We start from the raw sequence: 23,999 nt of genomic DNA, 5'->3' as shown, positions 1-23,999 counted from the left end.
TGCCCTGATGAAAGCTACAATTATTACGAAGCAACATAGTGGTTTAATTATTGGGCTTTGGGTTTTTGATCCTCCACATCAACCCGGCATGATGGAGAGCGCACTCGGGAGCGATCTGTCACTAGATCGAACTCGGGAACTTCAGCCCGGCGCTGAAACATATGTTCTTAGGTGTTTTATATGCATTGAAAGGTAAAATATACACTATATACAAAGACAAACGTTTGACTAACATGCTAAGTAACACCGGATGTACCTGTTTCGACTTACTTAGCAAGAGAACTTCCGATTTTTTTTGATCCCGATCCACTATAACCCACGCACATCCTCCCATATACTTTAAATCATCTCTAGATTACTTATAATACCTAATACAATATAAATGCTATGTAAAACAGTTGTTATACTGCATTGTTTAGGGAATAATGACAAGAAAAAAATCCGTACATGCTCGAACAACAAGTGCTGGAAGAGCACTTCAGGGTTTTCGCGATTGGTTGAATTCGCACATGTGGAATTTGCAGATAAGGAGGGCCAACTGTACAATGAATGTATTGTGTTGTATTATTTCAGATTACCTGTAATATATTCTCACAGATCTTGCTCCCTGATGATATAACATCTTCAGCTTCATCCAGAAGCTTTGTAAGTGGACACATGAGTGACTGATCTTCTGCTCCAAGCTGCCGCTTTTCCTCTTCCACCAGAAGAAGAGAGAAGAATTGCAAGGACACTGTATACAGACTAGGATTGCTGGTAGACAGCTGAATGCACAAGGAAATAGTCTCTAAAAGACAAGGAGATACTTGTTAAAAAAAAAGACAAACTCAATTCTTGTAGCAAAAGCATTAAAACATTGTATTAGTTTAAAGAGTGGAGAAGTTAAATGACTCAGAGCGAAATTCATGTTTTGTTAAAGTTAAACACCTCCGACAATATTAGCTTCTCCACGCATTCAGATTCCACTGTGGTTGGTGTTCTTACAAACATTTAGCACTTGCAGCCTCAGACAAACTTCTCCCACACCAGTTATCAGGAATCTGCAAGGCAAGTATTTTCTCTTTACATCACTATACAAGGCTTGAAACTGCTTGGTTGTATACACTGATTAAGAGGAGGGAAGGCTCAGTTATTATGTTTTGCATAATTGCAGACATTGGACCGTCATCCCATGAAAAGAAGTACAATCCACGTTTTGGATCGAATCCAAACATTGACTGTACTCTTTTCCGTTTATGCTGCCTGGCTTGCTGAGTTCCTCCAGCATTTTGTGTGTGTTTCTCGGATTTCCAGCATCTGCAGTATTTCTCTTGTTTGTGACTTTCATCCTGTGAATGTCATTTTAGATAGGAAAACAAAATATTCCCAACAAGAAATTTTAAAAATGACATTCACATTAGCTTTATTGAGCACCTTTGTTCCATCAGTAACAGGGAGGATTTCCTGGTGGGCAACTTTTATAATTTTACTCTCCATTCCCATTCTGACAAGTAGATCCATGAACACACTACTGCCATGATGAGGCCACGTCTAGGTTAGAGGAGCAACACCTATTCTTGTCTGGATAGTCTTCAACCTAACAGCATGAACATTGATTCCGCCATATTTCTTTTTCCATTCCCTATTCTGTCTCTTCTCTTACCCCTTTCTCTTTTCCTAATCTGTCCATCACCTCCCTGTGGTGCCATTCCTCCTTCCCTTATTTCCATGGTCCACTACCCTCTCCTACGAGTTTCCGTCTTCTTCTGTCCTCTACCTTTTCCACCTATCACATACCAGCTTCTCATTACATTCCCCCCTCCTTCATCCATCTACCTTCCCCCTCACGTGGCTTCACCTGTCACCTTTAGCATGAATTCCTTTCCCTCCCCCCACTACCTTATTCAGGTCTCTTCCCCCTTCCTTTCCAGTCCTGATGAAGGGTGTCAGCCTGAAGCATCAACTGCACAGATGCTGCCTGATCTGCTGAGTTCCTCCAGCATTTGCAAGAGATACAATAAAAATTTTCATCTTGTTTTCAATTTCCTGCCATAATTATCAACACAGAATAAAGTACTACCATTCGCGTTATAAACAATGAAATGATACAAATCATTTTAACAACAGAACAGATGCTCCTGTACTCATGGGCATCTGATGAATGAGACAACAAATCATAAACAATATTAAGTTACAACACTACAATGATATTTAAATTCCAGAAGCCTATGATGATACTTTAGGAAAAGCAGATGAATATGATACAGGATATTTTATGCATGGAATTAAATTTTCAATTTAGATTTAGAGATACAGCATGGTAGCAGGCCCTGCTAGCCCTTTGAGTACACACCACCCAGTTACAACTATGTAACCAATTAACCTACTAACCCATATGTCTTATAGATAGCGGGTCAAGGGATATGGGGAGAGGGCAGGAACTGGGTACTGATTGTGTATGATCAGCCATGATCACAGTGAATGGCGGTGCTGGCTAGAAGGGCTGAATGGCCTACTCCTGCACCTACTGTCTATTGTCTTTGGACAATGGGAGAAAACCAGAGCACCTGGAGGAAACCCATGTGATCACAGGGAGAATGTACAAACTGTGGTGGGAATTGAACCCGGGCCACAGCTATGCAACCGTGTCGTCCCCATGGTAGAACTAATCAAGGCCATAAAGGGTCCACTGCTAGCAATTTGCTATCTAGGCATACTTGATTTGTTCAAAAGGAATCTAGTCTGCAGATTTGTAGTCATGAGCTTCAGTGTTGTGTCTCTAAATTGGTTACAATGTTACATTGTGGAAAATAACATGGGGTGACATGTGCCCCATAAAAGCAAATGTGTCAGACACACTAAACTGGCGATAACTACTTTCTGAGGAGGCTGAAGAGATCTGGACTACTCACGTCATTCTACAGATGCACAGTGGGGAGCATCTTAACAATGCTGCATCACTGCATGGTACGGAAACTACATCTGCAGACAGGAAGGTTCTACAACAGTTAGTCAAATCTGCCAAACACAACACCAGCATCAGCCTACCTGCCATCAAGGATGATCAACACCTCCCCCACTAACCCACCCTTCCACCCTCCACCACTTTATAATTTCCTGTCAGCCACCTTATGTACAGGCACTCTTGTGCTTAGTGATACTTTATGTACATTCATACAATCAGTACAAGACATTTTATGTATTTATATTAATTGTGTGTGTTTTTATTATTACGCTGTTTATTTTATTGCATTCTCTTATGCTGCATCAGATCTGGAGAAATAATTATTTTGTTCTCTTTTACACTTGTGTATTGGAAATAACATTAAAAAATCGTGAATCTTGAAACAAAAATAAACTTCACCTGAGCTCTTTGTCAAGTTAAGTCACTTTTATTGTCATTTCGACCATAACTCCTGGTACAGTACATAGTAAAAATGAGACAACGTTTTTCAGGACCATGGTGTTACATGACACAGTACGAAAACTAGACTGAACTACGTAAAAAAAAAAATCAGAACTGTTAATGTGAATAAAAAATGAGGAAAACTATTGTGTGGGAATTAGAATTCGGTTCAGCAATTCAAATGTATTTCAAATTCATTCCATCTCAAGGCATGCACACAGAAACGTTGCAATGACAATTGTGGCTGATGTAGTACCCATGGGGAGGGCTCATTCTCCTGAAAGGTGAGGATGTACAGATGAGCTGGGTTACATTACCTAAGAGAGGAATCCACTGCTTTGCCACAGCAGTTACGACAGCTGGGAATACAGCCTGACCACACTTCCGCAGAATTGTATTCAAAAGAATAAATAAGTCCATCCAAGCTTGGTAGATGCCAGATGTTACTTCATAGCCTGAAAACACAGATAATAATTAGATTGGCATTAAAAAAAATTATTAATTTAAAAATAGAAATTCTAGTCATTAACTGCTATTACTAATAATAATGTAATGTTCTTACTTCAACCCATTTATGTAAATTTCTTTGATAATGTTTATGGTTACATCTGCTTAAAGTACCCAGATCCCAATAAAGATGTTAATCTGCTTAATGAAGTAGTGATCAGTTATCTGCACAGCTGGTTAAAAAAAAATGAAATTTACAGTACATGAAGGATTATACATTCAGTAGCCACTTTTATTAGACACCTGTACACCTCCTCGTTAATGTAAATATCTAATCAGCCAATCATGTGGCAGTAACTCAATGCATAAAAGCATACAGCTCTGGTCAAAAGGTTCAGTATTTGTTCAGACTAAACATTAAAATGGGAAGGTAATGTGATCTAAGTAACTGTGACTGTGGAATGATTGTTGGTGCCAGACGGCATGGTTGAATATTTCAGAAACTGTTGATCTCCTGGGGCTTTCACGCACAACAAACTCTAGAGCTTATAGAGAATTGTGTGAAAACAAAAGCATATAGTGAATGGCAGTTCTGCGGGTGAAAACGTTCTGTTAAAGAGCGAGGTCAGAGGAAAATGGCCAGACTGGTTCAAGCTGACAGGAAGATGACAGTAACTCAAATAACTACACTTTCCAACAGTGGTGTGCAGAAGTGCATCTCTGAACACACAACACGGCAAACTTTGAAATGGATGGGCTACAGCAGCAGAAGACCATGACCATACACTACATGACCACTTGATTAAGTACCTCATGTATCTAATAAAGTGGTCACTGAGTATACGTCCAATGGTACCCAAGACAGCCATGTAAGAGCAATCCAGTTTTTCACCAGCCACTCTGCAGCTTTTGCTTGGAGCTGCACACTCAAGAACTCTGTAATAATGTGATGTAGAATTTTGTCCCTGCCACCCTTTCAGGAGTGTGATCCAGACCACAGCTTGGCTGACTGCACACTTGGTAAAATAATTTCTTCTTGACTTCCATTTAATTCTTCTACCACTTATATACCTAGTTATTGAGTTTTTTACTGGGGGAAAATGGTTGCTTTATATCCCCATATCCCCTCCATCAAAGAAATAAAGAAAATCTTCTCAAATTTTTAGGAACAGCTTCTTATCCTCTGCTATCAGATTTCTGAACGGACACTGAACCATGAACACATCAGTATTTTTGCATTCTATTTGACATATATATATATCTCCCCATTTCAACCTCTAATTGGTCTTAAGGTCTTCAAAAAAAAAAGACTCATATTCACCAAATCATCCTTCCTAATGTTGGCTTCCTGTTGTGAATCACCCTCACAAATGTAATGTTATTTTGGTATCAGTGGTGGTGCAGAGAAGAGATCAATCAAATAAACTTGGGACCAGCTGGGGAAGGAGAATTGTTAGCATGGATATAATGGGCCAAAGGGCCTGTATCCATGCTTTATTGCTCTCTGACTCCAAACCCGCAAAGGACACTTTTGCCATGATAAAAACACCAGATGAAAGGATGTTTTAAAAGAAAACGATGAAAAATAACGAAGTACTTTCCGAGCTACCTCCTCACAATTGAACACAACTTGATTTTCTCTAACAAAAGCAGTAATGGAAACAGCATAAAATAGTTTCTATGTTCCTAAAAAAAAGAACCATACATATTTGTAGGGAAAAGGAAACTGAAATCAAGAAATGAAAGTAGATTACCAAAGTAGTCTTTGCAGCGTACACTAAGTACTGCAAATACATTGGACAACAAAGGCTTCAACAAGACATCTTGGTTTATGAGCTCTGGATGGAAGATTACACAGGACTGGATTAACCCAGAAAGCGAGGATAGATACTGAAGATGGCTCAAAACCTGCACAGAAAAATAATAATTACATATGTCACACAACAAATCTGAGTGATTGCAATCTACTTTAACAAAAGAATTAGCTGCGCCATTCAAAGAGTTGACAAGTTGTTAAAAAACATTTAGTACTTTGCAAAAGCAAGTTCAGAATCACATTTATTTTACCACTTTAACTAAATTACAAGGTGACGGTGTGTGGTGGGGTGAGGAGTTTAAAACTTTGAGAATGACCTTAAATGCAAAATTCATTGCAAAAGGTAATTTTTGATTTGTGTTTCCTGCTCATAACAATCACAGAACAAAGTCAAAAGATGGATAAGAACTGCGTTTACTTCTGGAAATAATTCAGTCAAAGTTGAGTTTACTGTCATATACACAAGTGCAACAAAAAAAAAACTTACTGCAGCAGCCCCACATTGAATCATACAGGCAGCATTCACAAGAAAAAAACATAAATGAAGTATAAATTATACATGAAAAAGAGTACAGTCGATGTTTCAGGCTGAGACCCTTCAGCAGTCCTGTTGAAGGCTTTTAGCCCAAAACATCAACTATGCTCTTTTCCATAGGTACTGCCAAGCCTGCTGAGTTGCTCCAGCATTTTGTGTATGTTGCTTCAATTTCCAGTATCTGCAAATGTTCTCTGGTTTATAAATGATACATTATGTTTATAAGAAAGTATGCAATTGGAACCAAAACATAAATCTATTTTAGTAAAAAGTAATCAAAGTGGTCACAGTGTTGCTAATTTCTAGGGACTACGGTTTTGCCAGTTGGTTCAAAAACCAAAAGGTTGAAGGGAAGTAGCTGTTCTTGAACCTGGTGTACAACCTCAGGCTTCTGTATCTCCTGCCCAATGGCATGGGCCAGATGGTGGGAATCTTTGATGGTCAGTATTGCCTTCTTGAGGCAGCACTTCCTGTAGTTACTACCAGTAGTGAGGAAGGATGTGCCTGTGGATAGAGTCCGCTATTTGCAAATTCCTAATACAGGTAAATGTAAATGGCAAAGTTGATCCTTAACCCTTTGCAGCTTCTAGCATTCCCATGTATTCAAATTACCAAGCCATACCCTAATGCAACCAGCCAAGATACTTTCAACGATGCATCTGTAGAAGTATGTTATTAGTCTTCAGTGAGAAGCAAAACCTCCTCAACCCCCTAAGAAAGTAAAGCTGCTGGTACACTTTTCTGTATGATTGCATCTATGTGTTGGGCTCAGGACAGGCCATTTGACATGTTAAAGCTCATGAATTTAAAACTGCTGACTCTTTCCATTGCTGATCCCCCAGTGCAAACCATAAGCGCGGGTGCCAGGGTAGTGTATGCTATTACAGCTTTGGATGTTCCAGAGTTCCAACACCATCCATAAGGAATTTGTACGCTCTCCCTGTGACCACATGGGTTTCCTTCAGGGATTCATGTTTCCTCCCACAATCCAAGAGATGTACCAGTTAATTGGTCAATGTAAAGTGTCCTGTGATTAACTGGGCAGTGAGGATCGTTAGACTGTACCTCTAAAATAAAATAAATAAAAAAAGTTCACCTTGTTTCCTATTCCTGAAGTCAACAATCAGCTCTTTAGTTTAGCTACACTGAGTGAGAGGTTGTGGTTGAGGCTCCACTCATCTATCTCTAAAATGACATCGCCCCCTGTGATTTGTCCAACACCAGCAGTACTGTCGACATATTTGAAGATGGCATTGCAGCAGATCCTGATCATCTCCAAAGCAAGAGATGATTGATGTGAGTGTTACAGGTCAATAATCACTGAGGCAGATCACCACACTCTTCTTGGACACTAGTATAACAGATGCCTTTTTCAATCCCAGGTGGGAACCTCAGACGGCACAAGCCAGAGACCAAATCTTGGATTGACACTCAATGCGGTGAAATTAGGTTTGTTTTTATCAAAACTATGTGATCAAAAAGCTTTCCCCAATCACGCTGCCTCTTCCCAACCCACTGAGTAAAGTGGGAAGGTCTGTGTTATTTCATACCACTTTAGTTATTTGTTTCTGTATTTCTGGACAACCTTGTGGCCTGAAGAGGTTTTCTCACCCAGAATACATAAAGCACCACTGCATGTGATCTTGGATGATGTTTGCCTTCATTCTATATTCCATCACTAGACCTCACTTTCAAATCCTTCCATGCTAACCACGAGAACTTTCACATTTCAGACCCAAACGCTTCAACTTCCAATCACACTTCCCCCTACTTAACAGACGTCTGAAAGGAACATTTTTGATTAAGAGTGTTGTGCAATGTCTATTCAGTTGCACTCATAGTTAACAACATCCATTTAACACGTTTTTCTTTGCACAACAAGTTCTAAGTTGATACACCTTTGTACTAATGGTAACTTGTAAAGTTAATTTCAGATTGACACGGTAACATACTGGTTGGTGCAATTTCTTTACAGCAATCACCGAGCAGGGGTCGATTCCCACTGCTGCCTGTAAAGTGATTGTATGTTTTCCCTGTGACTGCATGATTTTCCTCCGGGTGCTCCAGTTTCCTCTCACATTCCAAAGATGTACAGTCAGGATCAGTGGACATGCCATGCTGGTGCTGGAAACATAGCAACACTTGCAGCTGCCCCCAACACAATCCTCGCTGATATGTCTTTGATACAGTGATGTGTTTCATTGTATGCATCTTTGTTTTGATGTACACATGACAAGTAAAGCTGATCTTTAATCTCTTTAAAGCTGTGTGAAGATAAAAATCCATGATAATAAGAGAACACAAGTTTTAATGCTATATGTTAACATGAATCTTGAATTCGGCGGTTGGTGAAATGATATTACTAAGAAGCAGGAATTTAAAAGAAACAAGTTTGACTTGGATGTGATGCAATCATTCCAAAAATTGAGTGGGAATGGCAGAATTGAGAACTGATTAAGTCTGAAAATTGAAAGTTTTGTAATTGACAAGAACTGAGAAACTGAGTATTTAAGCCATGGAACTTTGCAAGCCACAGAAAGCAAGAAATAACTACACTGTTGCAGTGAACAGTAATAATGAGGCTCACAGGATCTTGCTTAGACAACAGTTATAGTGGTTAAAATGTAGAACATGTTAGTAGTAAAAACTCCCAAGAAATATCCTTTTATTAATTTCAAGGATCTTACCTGGAATGAACATAGGACTGACCTGTACTTTAATATCCTGAAGATGGCTAGGTCGAGTCAGTGGTATTCCCAGTTCCCATAAGCACTTCTCTAGTAAACTGGCATTTGTCAATCTTTAACAAACAATGAAAGGAAAAATAATGTTATTTTACTTATTTATCGAGATACAGCAAGGAATGGGCCCTTCCGGCCATTCAACTCCATCACCCAGCAATCACTGATTTAACTCTAGAATAATCATAGGACAATTTACAGTGACCTGTTAACCAACTGACCGGTACATCTTTGGACTGTGAGAAGAGCCCTGCGCAGTCATGGAGAGAACGTACGAACTCCTTACAGGCAGTGGCAGGTATTAAAACCGGGTTACTTGTACTGTAAAGCATTGTGCTAACCACTACGCTATCATGCATTGCCTTTACTATATTTAAAGACAACTTACAAAACTTTTTACTCTATAAGTACTTACATAAAATATATATATAGGACCAAAAGACATTTGGCCATTCTGCCCATTGAGTCTTTCATTATGGCTGATTTATTATCCCTCTCAACCCCATTCTCCAACCTTCCCCTGTACACCCTTACTAATCAAGAATCTATCATTCTCTGCTTTAAATATACCCAGTGACTTACAGGTCACAACTATCTGTTGTAATGAATTCCCCAGATTCCTCTTCATCTCCGTTCTATATGTGTGCCTTGGTATTCTGAGGTGTCCTCTCTGATTTATTATCAAAGAACCTTCAGATTTGTTGCTCACAAAGCAAGAAACCCGAGAAAACTCAAATAAAGAAAAAGACTAACACTCAATACGCAAGAGAAAGAAAAAAAAAACAAATCATGAAAGCAGTTGAAGTGAACAACAACATTCTGAACCAAAACGAGTCCTAAGATCCAAACCCCAGAGCAGCCTGAAGCAGCCCTAAAGCCTTGTTTAACAGTTCATCATATTAGTGGGCACGGAGCACAGCAGCCGGGACAGTCTGCATAGCCTAAGCGCCATGGAGAGAAGAGTGACCATCACAAAGAGCAAGCAAAATCAGCTCTTGCTTCAGATCCTGACACCTTGTCTTTCCAGTCTATCTGGGCCAGCATTTAAATTGCCCAAACAACAGAACAGCAAAAGACTCTGCTAGCCTGGAGAGAGAAATGAACATCGAGGAAAGTGAGCAAAATCGTCTCTCGCCTCTGATCTGGCCTGGTGTTCAAATTATCTAACGAGTGGATTACCACTGCGAAGGGCTCGGGGCCTAGACCACGCCACTTAGCAACTCACCCCAGGCCCATACTTCGCCACTTAAGGCTGATTTATACTTGTGCATATGGGCTACGCCACAGCCTACGCCATAGCCCTGATTTATACTTCTGTGTCGATCTATACCATAGTGAGCATGCGCTGGTGTGCGTCAAAACACTAGTTGGCGGTGGGGTTCCTATGCCACTGTGTTGAGTTTCTTTGTGAGAGACATGCACGAGGAAATGCATTTCAAATATTTTTGCAGGCGGCAGGTAGATTTGATGCTTTGGTTCATCTATTTCGCATCAGTGTACAGACATGGCGGAGAAGAAGCAACCAGAAACATGAGGCTACCAAACGGACCAATCACAGTTGTTGTGGTCTGCGTTGTCGCAACGTGTGAGTTAATTTTTTGGAGAGGTGCACGTCACCCTACAACATAGGGTACGCAGTACTTACGGAGTAGATGCGACGCACAAGTATAAATCAGTCTTTAGCCTGAAGCCGCTCTCGAACTCTTCAAATCAGCTTGGCACCCAGAGCGATCCAATCTCACACCTGGGCAAGTTGTACAGGCATCGCAACTCCTCTGCCTTGACTTCTCCTCTCTGAGTGCTCAATCCATCTGTTGATTCTGCAACACACCATCTTGGCACATCCCCCGAACTCGCCTTGCCATCGCTTGGCCCTCCACCATTTACGGCAATAATTTAACATAATTTGGACTTCTGGTAAGATGGCGATTGTTTAGTTGCTCCGAACTTTTGCTCCGTCATTCTTCCTACCTTTGCACTATACGTCTCCCTTCTTAAACCTTAGTTAGGTATTTTATTAGTTCTCTTTTACCTGCCTGCGAACACCCCAATCTTATAATGGCTACCAAAAGTATTAAAACCGGGAAAAAGGAAACTTCTACAGCTTTGCCGGCTGACATTCTCGCTGTTTTGGAACAACATCGACAAGATATTTTAATGGATTTTAGAAATGAATTTAGAACTTCTTTCAACCAGCTGGATTTCAAATTGGATCAGATCAATGCTAGAGTGGATGAACATGCTGAACATTTATCTTGCATTGACTCAACTTCTGAAGATTTAAAACGCCGTGTTCAATATCTTGAAACTCTCTGCTCCAACCTGGAGGAGAAGAATAGTAAACTTTTTTCCAAAATGGTGGATCTTGAAAACCGGAGCAGTCGTTGCATTCTACGAATTCTTGGCTTGCCAGAGGCCACCGAACAGGGCTCTCTCGTGGAATTTTTATCCCATTTTCTCTGTGAGATTTTTGAGAAAGAATTTCTTCTGACTCCACCTGAGCTTGAAAGGGCTCACAGGATGTATGTTCCCCGTGCAACCCTGGGTTCCCATCCACGGCCGGTAATTTTGTGCTTTTATCAATACCAGGTGAAAAACCGTTTGATTATGGAGGCACGCCGTAGAGGTACTTCTGCTTTTCAAAATATGGTCATTCGTTTTGTGGAGGATTATGCCCCCCAGGTTCTGAAGATGCGTGCTGAGTTTAAAGGTGTAATGAAAGTGCTTTTTGATCGTGGATTCAAACCCTCTCTCCGCAATCCAGCCGATCTTCGAATTACGCTTACTACTGGAGATTATAAGTGGTTTAAATCAGTGAAGGAGGCTGAGGCGTTTGTTGGAAGTCTTCCGCCCACCCTGTCTTCTTCGGAACCGGTCTGACCTTCTAAAATGGTGATAAGTACTTCTCGAAGTAAAACTATTTTTTTCCGAACTCAGACTTTACTTGAATAATTCAGACATTATCTATTGAAACTCTAAGGGCTGTAGTCAATCTCTCCCTGGACTTGGTGCGTTATTTCTAAATAGATAATCTAAGTTTAATGTTTCCCTGCGGACTATTAGATTGTACTTGTGTAATCTATTTTATTTTTGTATAACTTTATCTATAGAGATCTACAATTGACTTTAACTTGTTTTGGAGGTTTGGAGTTTTTATTCAAGGCCTCCCTGTTGGTTGATTCATAGTTTAAGTTTTGCTTTTTTTTCTATAAATGGTTGATAAGTACTCTCTTCGAATCTATAATTTCCCCCTTTTCTCCCTCTTTTTTTAATCTTTTATAATTTTTTGCGGGTAGGATAGTTTTGGTTTTCTTCTGATTTTTTTTGTATTAAGTTTTATATTTCTGTTGAAGTTGTTCCTATTTGTAATTCTGTTTTCTCGTGCATAAGTTAGTTATTATTTGCTATAGTATTTATACGGAACTTTTGTTAACGACACAGAACTTGGGTTAATTTTTTTGGCAGAGCTAGTTGCTTTTTTAGGTAGCCGTCTAGTTTTGGGTTGCGAGGGTGGGGTGGCTTCTCCAGTTCCAACACTACTCACTGTTTCTTTTGCTTTCCTTTGTTATTCAGGACATGTCTCTGTTTTGATTCTACGGATCTATGTTTACATTTTTGCTCCCAGACTGTTATTGTACTGCTTGATTTTTTATATGCCTGCTGCCTTCTATGCACTAACAATTGATAATGGTTAATACACTTAAACTTGCGAGCTGGAATGTAAAGGGATTGAATCACCCTGTTAAAAGAAGGAAGGTCTTCTCACAAATTAAACAACTCAAAGCTGAAGCTGACATTGTTTTCCTTCAAGAAACTCATATTCGTAGTTTTGATAATTCTCAGCTTTTGTCAAAGTGGGCGGGTCAGCATTTTCATTCATCCTTTGCCGCCAAAGCTAGGGGTGGGTCTCCATCCTTATTAACTCAAATATTCCTTTTGAACTCCATAATAAGATACCTCATACAAATGGCTGTTTTATTATTGTTTCTGGTAAATTATGTAATACTAAAGTTGTACCAGCAAACCTGTATGCTCCCAATTTTGATGATGTTAATTTTTTTGAACGTTTTTTCTCCTCACTACCAGACTTAAACTCATACTCTCTTATACTGGGTGGCGATTTCAATTGTTGGTTAGATCCTAATTTGGATCGATTGTCCTCTGTTACTAGACTACCTACTAAATCTGCCTTAGCTATTCAATCTTTTCTCTCTAATTATGGTATCTCTAATAAATGGCGTTTCCTTCATCCTACTGAGAGAGATTATTCTTTTTTTTCACATGTTCACCATACCTTTACTAGAATTGACTACTTTTTACTTGATAATCAACTTATTCCATTTGTCTATTCTTGTGATTATCAGAGTATACTGATTTCTGACCATGCCCCAATTACTCTGTCTTTAAACTTTCCTGGTCTCCCTCAGAGGAATAAACACTGGCGGTTTGACTCGACTTTATTATCGGATGATGATTGTCTAAAATTTATTAAGGATCAGATAACCTTTTATTTTAACACCAATACATCATCTGAAATGTCATCCCAGATTGTCTGGGATGCCATGAAAGCATATTTGAGGGGTCAAATAATCTCCTATACAGCAAATCTTAATAGAAAGTCCTGTGCAGATCGATTAGACCTCATTAATCAGATTAAAGAATTGGATCAACTGTATGCTCAAACTAAGAATCCTGAGTTATACAAAAAGCATGTAGAACTTCAAACTAAATTTAACCTTCTGTCTACTCAACCTGTCGAACACCAACTTCTTGAAAGTAAGAGTCGCTTTTATATTCATGGTGACAAATCTGGTAAATTTCTAGCCAATCAGCTGAGGCGTTCCAAAGTCAAACAACATATTACAAAGATCCGGAAGGAGAATGGAGACTTTACATCAGATCATTTAGAAATCAATGACGCATTTAAAAATTTCTATTCTCGACTTTATTCCTAACCTCTGAATGAGAATATCTCTGTTGATCATTTTTTAAATAATCTCAATATTCCTTCGCTTTCATCTGATTTTAAAGCTAAACTTTAAACTGTGCCTATATCATCAGAAGGAATATCTTTTGCAATTTCTGCATTATCTTCAGGGAAATCTCCTGGACCTGATGGGTTCCCCATAGAATTTTTTAAATCATTCTCTTCACTTCTTTCTCCTCAGTTATTCTCAGTATTATCTGATTCGTTTAATTACGGTAAATTGCCACCCTCTTTTAATGAGGCATCTATTATTCTTTTATTAAAAAAGGGTAAAGACACAACAGAGTGTTCCTCGTATAGGCCAATTTCTTTGCTTAATGTTGATGTTAAAATCTTGGCCAAAGTTTTGGCTTATAGATTAGAAACTGTTATTCCCTCTATTATTTCTGAGGATCAAACTGGTTTTATTAAAAACTGTCTTCCTTTTTTTAACATTCGGTGTTTATTTAACATTTTATATTCACCTCCAACTGGGATTCCTGAATGTGCTGTTTCCCTCGATGAGGAGAAAGCATTTGATCGTATTGAGTGGAACTACCTTATCGCAGTTTTAGAAAAATTTGACCTCGGTCAAAGTTTTATCTCTTGGATCAAATTGCTGTATCTGTGTCCTACTGCCTCTGTTTTGACTAACTTTCAGAAATCCCAGTTATTTAACCTCAAACGTGGCACCTGTCAAGGATGCCCTTTAAGTCCCTTTCTCTTTGATTTGGCTATAGAATCTTTGGCGATAGCATTTCAAAATTGTCCTGAATTGACCGGGATTTGGAGAGGGGGTGTTGAGCATAAAGTTTCTCTTTATGCTGATGACTTATTACTTTTTCTTTCAAATCTGTCTACATCCTTACCCCCAATGTTTTCAATTCTTGATCAGTTTAGCCAGATCTCTGGCTATAAACTTAATTTACATAAGAGTGAACTTTTCCCAATTAATAAAGAAGCACAAGAATTAACATTCCGTGATCTCCCTTTTAATGTAGTCCATAATCAATTTACTTATCTTGGGATTACAGTCACAAGGAAGTTTAAAGATCCTTTTCGTGAAAATTTTGCCAATCTTTCATATACTATAAAACAGAGTCTGTTACAATGGTCACCTCTATCTATGTCTTTGGCAGGTCGTATTAATGTTGTTAAAAGGTATGCTCTCCCTAAACTTTTATATTTATTTCAATCAATCCCAATTTTTATTCCTAAATCTTTTTTTGATTCCTTAGACTCTATTATTTTGTCATATTTGTGGAAGAATAAGCGCTCTAGAATTAATAAAATCCATCTCCAAAAATCTAAAAAAGAGGGTGGCATGACTTCACCTAACTTTTGTTTATATTATTGGGCAGCCAATATACGTTGTGCTACCTTTTGGTCTTCTTTCCATGGCCAACCCGAGTGCCCTAATTGTGTGGCAATGGAGTTGAGTTCCACTAAAGATTTATCTATCTCTGCACTTCTTGGCTCTGTACTCCCTAGTAATGCAAAAGGGGTGGGGCCTCTCTTATTCATATGTACTGGTTTTGTCCTAGCTTGGAGAAATTTTGGAAAGATGCCTTCATAACGTTATCACATATTCTGAATCACCACCTAGAACCTAACCCTTTAGTTGCTTTGTTCTGTTTTTTGGGTGAGACAGATTTACGTCTGAGTGCGACTAATTGTCGAATATTATCTTTTGCTTCTCTCCTGGCTAGACGTTTAATCCTCCTTAGATGGAGAGATGTTGCCCCACCCACGCATGCTCAATGGCTTAATGATATTATGTCCTGCTTAGACCTTGAAAAAAATCATTATTCAGTTCTTAATTCGGATATAGAGTTCCATAAGGTCTGGGGACCTTTTATTGAGTACATTCATAACCTTCCTCTTAACTAAGGTTTTTTTCCCCGTCCCTTGCTTTCAGCTCCTTTTTTTTTGGTAGTAGGCATTAATATCTTCTGTTGCTAAATGTATTTACAGTTTTGGGGGTTTGATTGTCCTGATTTATATTCTCTATATTGTGTTGTGGTTGGTCTGGAGTTCTTTTTTTTGTTGCGGGGCTTGAGGAGGATACTAATTTTACATGTCTTCAATTTGGGTGCTTTCTCAATTATCTTTTTTTGTACCATATTATTATTGTATGTCTATTTTTGCACTGTATTAATGTTTTTCATTTTTGATCTGGGGTTTTTTATCTGTAGCGATGTAGAAAATGTATAAAAAAACTAATAAAAAAATTTTTGAAAAATAATTTAACATAATTTACCTCAGAAAAGGTGTTTTTAGTGGTGTTTTTAGTCCAATTTCTTGTTTTTTTTAAAACAGCCAGTGAGCTGTCACATGTTTTCGATAGTGCCATCTTAACTCAAAGTTATCCAAGACACCCCCACTATTCAACACCCAATCTATATCGGCCATTCAATAATTTTTAATGGGATCCCCTCATTCTTCTGCACTCCAGACAGCACAGGCTCAGAGTCATCGAGTGCTCCTCACCGTTTCAGTGCCAGGATCATCCTCCTGAATCTCCTCTGGACCAGCTGCAATGTCAACACATAATTTTTATTTTTTTTAGGTGAGGTGCCCAAAATTGCTCACAATACTGCAAAGGTATGACTATCATATTCTCAAAAAATGCAGTAAATTCTGATTAATTGCAACAGATCGGGACCGGTACATTTCAGTCCAGTTAAGCAGTTGCCCAATTAGCTGAGTTTTCATGGAAATAGCTCGAGGTCCATTATTACAGTTACTGTTTAACTGAGTGACAAATTATATATTTAAATAGATAAAATGTATTTAATAACTGGAAGAAACTCCTTTACAGCAATAAACTCCACCAAATGTTTCCTGTAGCTGCTGATCAAAGTTGAACATTGGTGAGGAGAAATTTTAGACTACTCCTCCATATAAAACTGTTTCAGTTCATCAATATTTCAGGAATATCTTGCATGAACAGCCCTCTTCAGGTCATGCCACAGCATCAAAATTGGGTTAGGGTCTGGACTCTGACTTGGCCATTCCAAAACACAAATTTTCTTCGTTTTAAACCATTCTGAGGTTGATTTACTCTTGTGTTTTGGATCATTGTCCTGTTGCATCACTCAACATATTAAGCTTCAGATAATGGATCTCTACCCTGACATTCTCCTGTAAAATTATCTCAATACAATGTTGAACTCATTGTTCCCTTAACGATTGCAAACTGTCCAGGCCTTGAGGCAGTTGAACAGCCCCAAACCGAGATGCTCCTTCCACCATGCTTCACAGTTGGGATGAGGTTTTGGTGTTGGTGAGCAGTGCCCATTTTCCTCCAAACAAAGTTGTGTGCATTTGTGTCAAGAAGTTCAACTTATATCTCATCTGTCCACAAAACATTATCTCAGAAGTGATCTGGAAAATATAGGTGGTCTTTTGCAAACTTGAGACATGCAGTAATTTTTTTTGGAGAGCCATGTTTTCCTCCATGGTGTCCTTCTAAGTACACCATTTTTGTTCAGTAATTTTCTTATAAGGTCACATGAACAGAGACTTTAGCATGCTCTTGTGATTTTTGCAGGTCTTGGGTTTTTTTCACCTCCTTTAGCATTGCATTATGTGCCTTTGGTGTGAACTTTTCAGGATGCCCACTCCTAGCGAGAGAGGTAGCAGAACTGAGTTTCCTCCATTTGTAGACAATTTCTCTTACTGTGGACTGATGAACTCTCAGGTCTTTAGAAATTCTTTGTACCCTTTTCCAGCTTCACGCATCTCTACAATTCTTCTTCTACAGTCTTCTGAAAGTTGTTGCAACTGTGGCATAGTGCACATAAACAGATGCTTTTAGAGAAGAGCAGGGTCTGTCAGTAATCTGACTTTGTGTGTCTTTTTTTATAGGTCAGGGCACCTCTACAATACACACCTCCAATCTCATCTCATTGATTGGAACACCCAACTCCAAATAGTGTTTGTAGAAGCCATTAGCACAGAGGTTCACATACTTTTTTGAACCTAGACTGTGATTGTTTAAATGGTGTTAGAACCATAGAACCATAGAACATTACAGCACAGAACAGGCCCTTCAGCCCTCCATGTTGTGCTGACCCATATAATCCTTAAAAAAAGTACTAAACCCACACTACCCCATAACCCTCCATTTTTCTTTCATCCATGTGCCTGTCCAAGAGGTTCTTAAATACCCCTAATGTTTTAGCCTCCACCACCATCCCTGGCAAGTCATTCCAGGCACTCACAACCTTTGCATAAAAAACTTACCCCTGATGTCTCCCCTAAACTTCCCTCCCTTAATTTTGTACATATGCCTCCTGGTGTTTGCTACTGGTGCCCTGGGAAACAGGTACTGACTATCCAACCTACCTATGCCTCTCATAATCTTGTAGACCTCTATCAAGTTCCCTCTCATTCTTCTACACTCCAAAGAGAAAAGTCCCAGCTCTGCTAACCTTGCTTCATATGACTTGTTCTCCAAACCAGGCAACATCCTGGTAAGTCTCCTCTGCACCCTTTCCATAGCTGCCATTTCCTTCCTATAATGAGGTGACCAGAATTGAACACAATACTCTAAGCGCAGTCTCACCAGAGATTTGTAGAGTTGCAACATGACCTCTCTACTCTTGAACTCAATCCCCCTGTTAATGAAGCCTAGCATCCCATAGGCCTTCTTAACTACCCTATCAACCTGCACAGCGACCTTGAGGGATGTATGGATTTGAACCCCAAGGTCCCTTTGTTCATCCACACTCTTAAGTAACTGACCATTAATCCTGTACTCAGTTTTCTGGTTTGTCCTTCCAAAATCTATCACCTCACACTTATCCAGATTGAACTCCATCTGCCATTTTTTGCCCAACTCTGCAGCCTGTCTGTATCCTCTTGTAACCTTTGACAACATGCAGCTCCATCCATAACTCCTCCAATCTTCGTGTCATCTGTAAACTTACTCACCCATCCTTCCGCCTCTACATCCAGGTCATTTATAAAAATCACAAAGAGCAGGGGTCCCAGGACAGATCCCTGCAGCACTCCACTAGTCACCGACCTCCAGGCAGAATACTTGGCTTTCTTCCTTTAAGCCAATTTTTTATCCAAACAGCCAAGGTTCCACTTATCCTATGCCTCATGACTCTCTGGATGAGTCTCTCATGAGGGACTTTGTCAAATGCCTTGCTAAAATCTATGTAGACCACATCCACTGCCATATCCTCATCAATTTCTTTTGTTACCTCTTCAAAAAACTCAATCAGACTCGTGAGGCACGATCTTCCCTTCACAAAGCCATGTTGACTATCCATGAGTAGACTGTACTTCTCCAAATGCTCGTAAATCCTATCCTTAAGAATCCTTTCCAGTAGTTTGCAGTCCACCGACATAAGACTCACCGGTCTATAGTTCCCAGGTTTCTCCTTATTACCTTTTTTAAACAAAGGAACTACATTTACCATTCTGCAGTCGTCCGGCACTTTCCCGTAGCCAAAGAGGATTCAAAGGTCATAGCCAATGCTCCAGCGATCTCTTCTCAATTCCCACAACAACCTGGGGTGTATCATATCCGGCCCTGGGGACTTATCAATCTTGATGTTTTTAAGAAGATCCAGCACTTCTTCTTCCTTAATCTTCATACTGTCCAGCACACAGGCCTGCTCTATTTCCACCTCACCCTGATCAAGACCCTTTTTACTTGTGAATACTGAAGCAAAATATTCATTTAGGACCTCCCCAACCTCCTCCGCCTCCAGGTACATGTTGCCCTCTTTATCCTTTAGCAGTCCCACCTTGGTTCTCATCATCCTCCTGTTCTTCACATACACATAGAACGCTTGGGGTTCTCCTTAATCCTACATGCCAAGGCCTTCTCATGCCTCCTTCTAGCTCTCCTAAGACCTTTCTTTAGCTCCTTCCTGGCTACCCTATATTTCTCATGAGCCCCTCCTACTTCCTGCTTCTTATATCTAACATATGCTTCCTTTTCCCTCTTGACGAGTTGCCTCATGTTTCGTCAGCCACGGTTCCCTTTTCCTACTCTTTGTTCCTTGCCCCAGTGAGACAAACCTATCCTGAACCCAGCTCAAGTAGTCCCTAAACTTCTTCCACATTATTTCTGTGCTTTCCCCTTTGAACATCTGTTTCTAATTTACTCTCGCTAGCTCCTGTCTCATCCCTTCAAAGTTAGCCCTTCCCCAGTTAAGCACTCCACCATTTTGTCTGATTTTATCCCTTTCCATAGCTATGCTGAGGCTAAGGGAGTTGAGGTCACTCTCACCAAAATGCTCCCCCACCAAGAAGTCTGTCACCTGACCAGGTTCATTACCCAGAACTAGATCCAGTATAGCCTCTCCTCTTGTTATACTGTGTCAGGAATCCTTCTTGAACACACCTGACAAATTCAGCCCCATCTATCCCCCTTGCACTCAGGAGGTGCCAGTCAATATGAGGGAAGTTGAAATCACCCATAGCTACTACCCTGTATTTCCTGCACCATTCTAAAATCTGCCTACTTATTTGCTCCTTGGTATCCCAAGGGCTATTTGGGGGCCTGCAGACTACTCCCAGCATAGTGATTGATCCCTTCCTATTTCTGACTTCCACCCAGACAAACTCAGTAGACACTCACTCTGCAGCGTCCTCCCTTTCTATAGCAGTGATACTATCCCTGACCAGCAATGCCACTCCCCGCCCCCTTTTCTACCTCCCATCTTATTCCTTTTAAAACACCTGAACCCTGGGACATGCATCATCCAATCCTGCCCTTCCTCCAACCAAGTTTCAGTAACGGCCACAACATCGTAGTTCCACGTATTAATCCATGCTCTAAGTTCATCCCCCTTGTTCCTAATACTCCTAGCATTGAAATAGACACATTTCAACCCCTTTAACTGGCTACAATTATGTTTCGTTTCCTGCCTGTCCTTCCTCATCAACTCAGAACTCTTAGCATCAAGCCCTTGTCCTTCGACCTTAATCCCTGCACTCCCATTCTGATTCCCACCCCCCTACCAAACTAGTTTAAACCCTCCCCAACAGCTCTATGAAACCTGTCCGCCAGGATATTGGTCCCCCTGGTATTCAAGTGCAACCCACCCTTTTTGTACAGGTCAAACCCACCCCAAAAGAGGTCCCAATGATTCAGAAATCTGAATCCCTGCCCCCTGCTCCATTCCCTCAGCCACGCATTTATCCTCCACCTCATTCTATTCCTATTCTCACTGTCACGTGGCACAGGCAGTAATCCTGAGATTAGTACCTTTGAGGTCCTGCTTTTCAACTTCCTTCCTAACTCCCTGTAATCTTCTTTCAGGACCTCTTCCCTTTTCCTACCTATGTCATTGGTACCTATATGTACCATGACCTCTGGCTGTTCTCCCTCCTACAGCAGGATATCTTGAACGTGATCAGAAACATCATGGACCCTTGCACCTAGGAGGCAAACTACCATCTGAGTTTCTCTTCTGCGACCACAGAATCGCCTGTCTGACTCCCTGACTATAGAGTCCCCTATCACTACTGCCTTCCTCTTCCTTTCCCTACCCTTCTGAGCCACCGGGCCAGACTCTGTGCCAGAGGCACGCCCACTGTCGCTTCTGCTAGGAAGGCTGTCCCCCCCAACAGTACTCAAACAGGAGTACTTATTGTCAAGGGGTACAGGCACAGGAGTACTCTCTAGTACCTGACTCTTCCCCTTCCCTCTCCTGACTGTGACCCAATTCTCTGTCCCCCATGGCTCTGGAGTGACCACCTGCCTGTAACTCCTCTCTATCATCTCCTCACTCTCTCTGACCAGATGAAGGTCATCAAGCTGCATCTCCAGTTCCCTAACATGGTCCCTTAGGAGTTGCATCTCAATGCACCGGGTGTAGATGTAGCCGTCCGGGATGCCAGGAGACTCCAGGACCTCCCACATCTGACACCGACCACAGAAAACTGGCCTCACACACATACTACTTCCTTTTGCAATCAACAACTGCCTTGTCTTGTCCCGTTACCGCCGAAGCCCATTGAGCCAAAGCCCTTTCACTCTGCTGCCTCCCACTCTGCTGCCCGCTGGATATGGCTGCCTTCTTATTAAACTGTTCGTGCTCAACTGGCTGACGTCACGCGCCTGCGCAGTCTGGCCTCTCTTCCCCCAAGAACTCAAAATCTCTTCCCGCTGGAAATCCTTAGGTGCTCTCCCGCTGCCTTCTTGCTCCGAATCCATTCTCAGTATTTACGAGAAGTAGTACAATTGTTTACCATAGAACAATACAGCACAGTACAGTACAGGCCCTTCAGCCCTCCATGTTGTGCCGACCCATATAATCCTTAAAAAAAAGTACTAAACCCACACTACCCCATAACCCTCCATTTTTCTTTCATCCATGTGCCTGTCCAAGAGGCTAGTAAATACCCCTGTTTTAGCCTCCACCACCATCCCTGGCATGTCATTCCAGGCACTCACAACCCTTTGTGTAAAACACTTACCCCTGATGTCTCCCCTAAACTTCCCTTCCTTAATTTTGTACATAAGCCCTCTAGTGTTTGCTATTGGTGCCCTGGGAAACAGGTACTGACTATCCACCCTATCTATGCCTCTCATAAACTTGTAGACCTCGATCAAGTCCCCTCTCATTCTTCTACGCTCCAAAGAGAAAAGTCCCAGCTCTGCTAACCTTGCTTCATATGACTTGTTCTCCAAACTAGGCAACATCCTGGTAAATCTCCTCTGCACCCTCTCCATAGCTTCCACATCCTTCCTATAATGAGGTGACCAGAATTGAACACAATTTGTGTGTTATTAGTTTAGGCAGTTTATGTTTGTCTACCATCATGACTTAGATGAAGATTAGAATACATTTTATGCATAATTAATGCAGAAAATCAGGTAATTGCATCAGTTCACAATTTTTTTCTTGCAACGGTACATATACACATATAAAATACTGTTCAACAGTCTTAGAAATATGTAAAAATTCTGTGAAGCAAAGATGCTTTCAAAAATAATGGAAAGTTTTTAAATATCAAAAAAATTACTACATAGATCAGTAAACAATAAAAAAACACTATCAAATCAATATTTGGTCTGACCACCCTTTGTCTTTAAAACTGCATCAATTCTCTTAGGTACACTTTGTGCAGCTTTTTTTTTTGTAATTCGAATTTGTATTATTATTTATTCTTATTTTACAAAGCAGCACAGCATATCAGCTGGTAGGCTGTTCAAAGCATATTGTAAAATTTGCTTCAGTTCTTCTGCAGACTTTGACTGCCTTGCTTGCTGCTGTCTCTCCAGGTAACTCAACAGCCTCGATGATTGCTGAAATCAGGACTCTATAGAGGCCATAACACCTGTTCTTTTTGATCTCTTTGAACTCTTTGTTCTTTTTTACTGACAATAGATCTTTATAACTTTGGCCATGTTTTGGGGGTCATTGTCCTGCTGCAGAATGACATTGGGACTGATCAAATACCTCTCTAGTGGTTTATTGTGTGACCAATGAGACTTGCCTGTATTTCTCAGCATTGAGTAATCCATTAATTCTGACCAGATTACCAACGCCATTTGCAGAAATGCAGCCTCAAATCTGCAGAGAATCTCCACCGTGCTTCACTGTTGGCTGAAAACAATCACCCATGTAGCACTCTCCAGCTTTTCTAAGGACAAACTGCCCCCTGCTTGAGCCAAAAATATCAAATGTTGACTCGTCGGTCTAGGGCACTAGCAGCCATTGTTCAGCACTCCAGTCTGTGTGTTTTTGTGCATAGGTGAGTCTCTTGCCTATTTCCATTTTGGAGGGAATGGCTTTTAACAGTAAACCCTCCAAGACCACTTCAGACAAGGCTTTTCTAGACTGCAGAGGGGCGTACTTGGGCTCCAGCGGTTTCTCTGAGTTCAGAGTTGATAGCAGTGCCGGACCTCTTCCAATTTAGAAAGGACATCAGTTTGATGTGTCTCTCCTCTGCTGCACTGAATTTCTGTATTTCTGGTCTTTAACCTTGCCCGTTTCTTTGTGCTTTTTCAGAATTGCACAGACAGCATTTTCTTGAAACTCTGCCGCAAAATTTCTGCTTGGGATAGACCTTGCTGATGCAGGATGACCACCTTGTACCTTGTTGCTATTCTCACTCTTGCCACGGTGTAGGAA

The 23,999-nt window shown here is 40.5% G+C and overlaps 1 protein-coding gene across 2 annotated transcripts in view; it reads right to left on the bottom strand.

Annotated features, from left to right (window-relative positions):
- The window catches only part of rttn (rotatin), a 255,709-nt gene that overhangs the window by 40,300 nt on the left and 191,410 nt on the right, over positions 1-23,999 (bottom strand). The window contains exons 37-41 of one of the 2 annotated variants that reach the window (XM_059971494.1): positions 22,527-22,610; positions 8,893-8,983; positions 5,587-5,740; positions 3,703-3,840; positions 579-787 (exon numbers count right to left, since the gene is read on the bottom strand). In XM_059971494.1, the coding sequence (XP_059827477.1) occupies positions 579-787; positions 3,703-3,840; positions 5,587-5,740; positions 8,893-8,983; positions 22,527-22,610 (676 nt within the window). The remainder of the gene's footprint in view (positions 1-578; positions 788-3,702; positions 3,841-5,586; positions 5,741-8,892; positions 8,984-22,526; positions 22,611-23,999) is intronic. The other variant, XM_059971501.1, reaches the window with a different exon arrangement.

The sequence above is a fragment of the Hypanus sabinus genome, chromosome 1 (genome assembly GCF_030144855.1).
Source record: "Hypanus sabinus isolate sHypSab1 chromosome 1, sHypSab1.hap1, whole genome shotgun sequence".
NCBI lineage: Eukaryota > Metazoa > Chordata > Chondrichthyes > Myliobatiformes > Dasyatidae > Hypanus > Hypanus sabinus.
The sequence above is the reverse complement of the archived record's forward strand: the minus strand, read 5'-3'. Positions and strand labels throughout refer to the sequence as shown.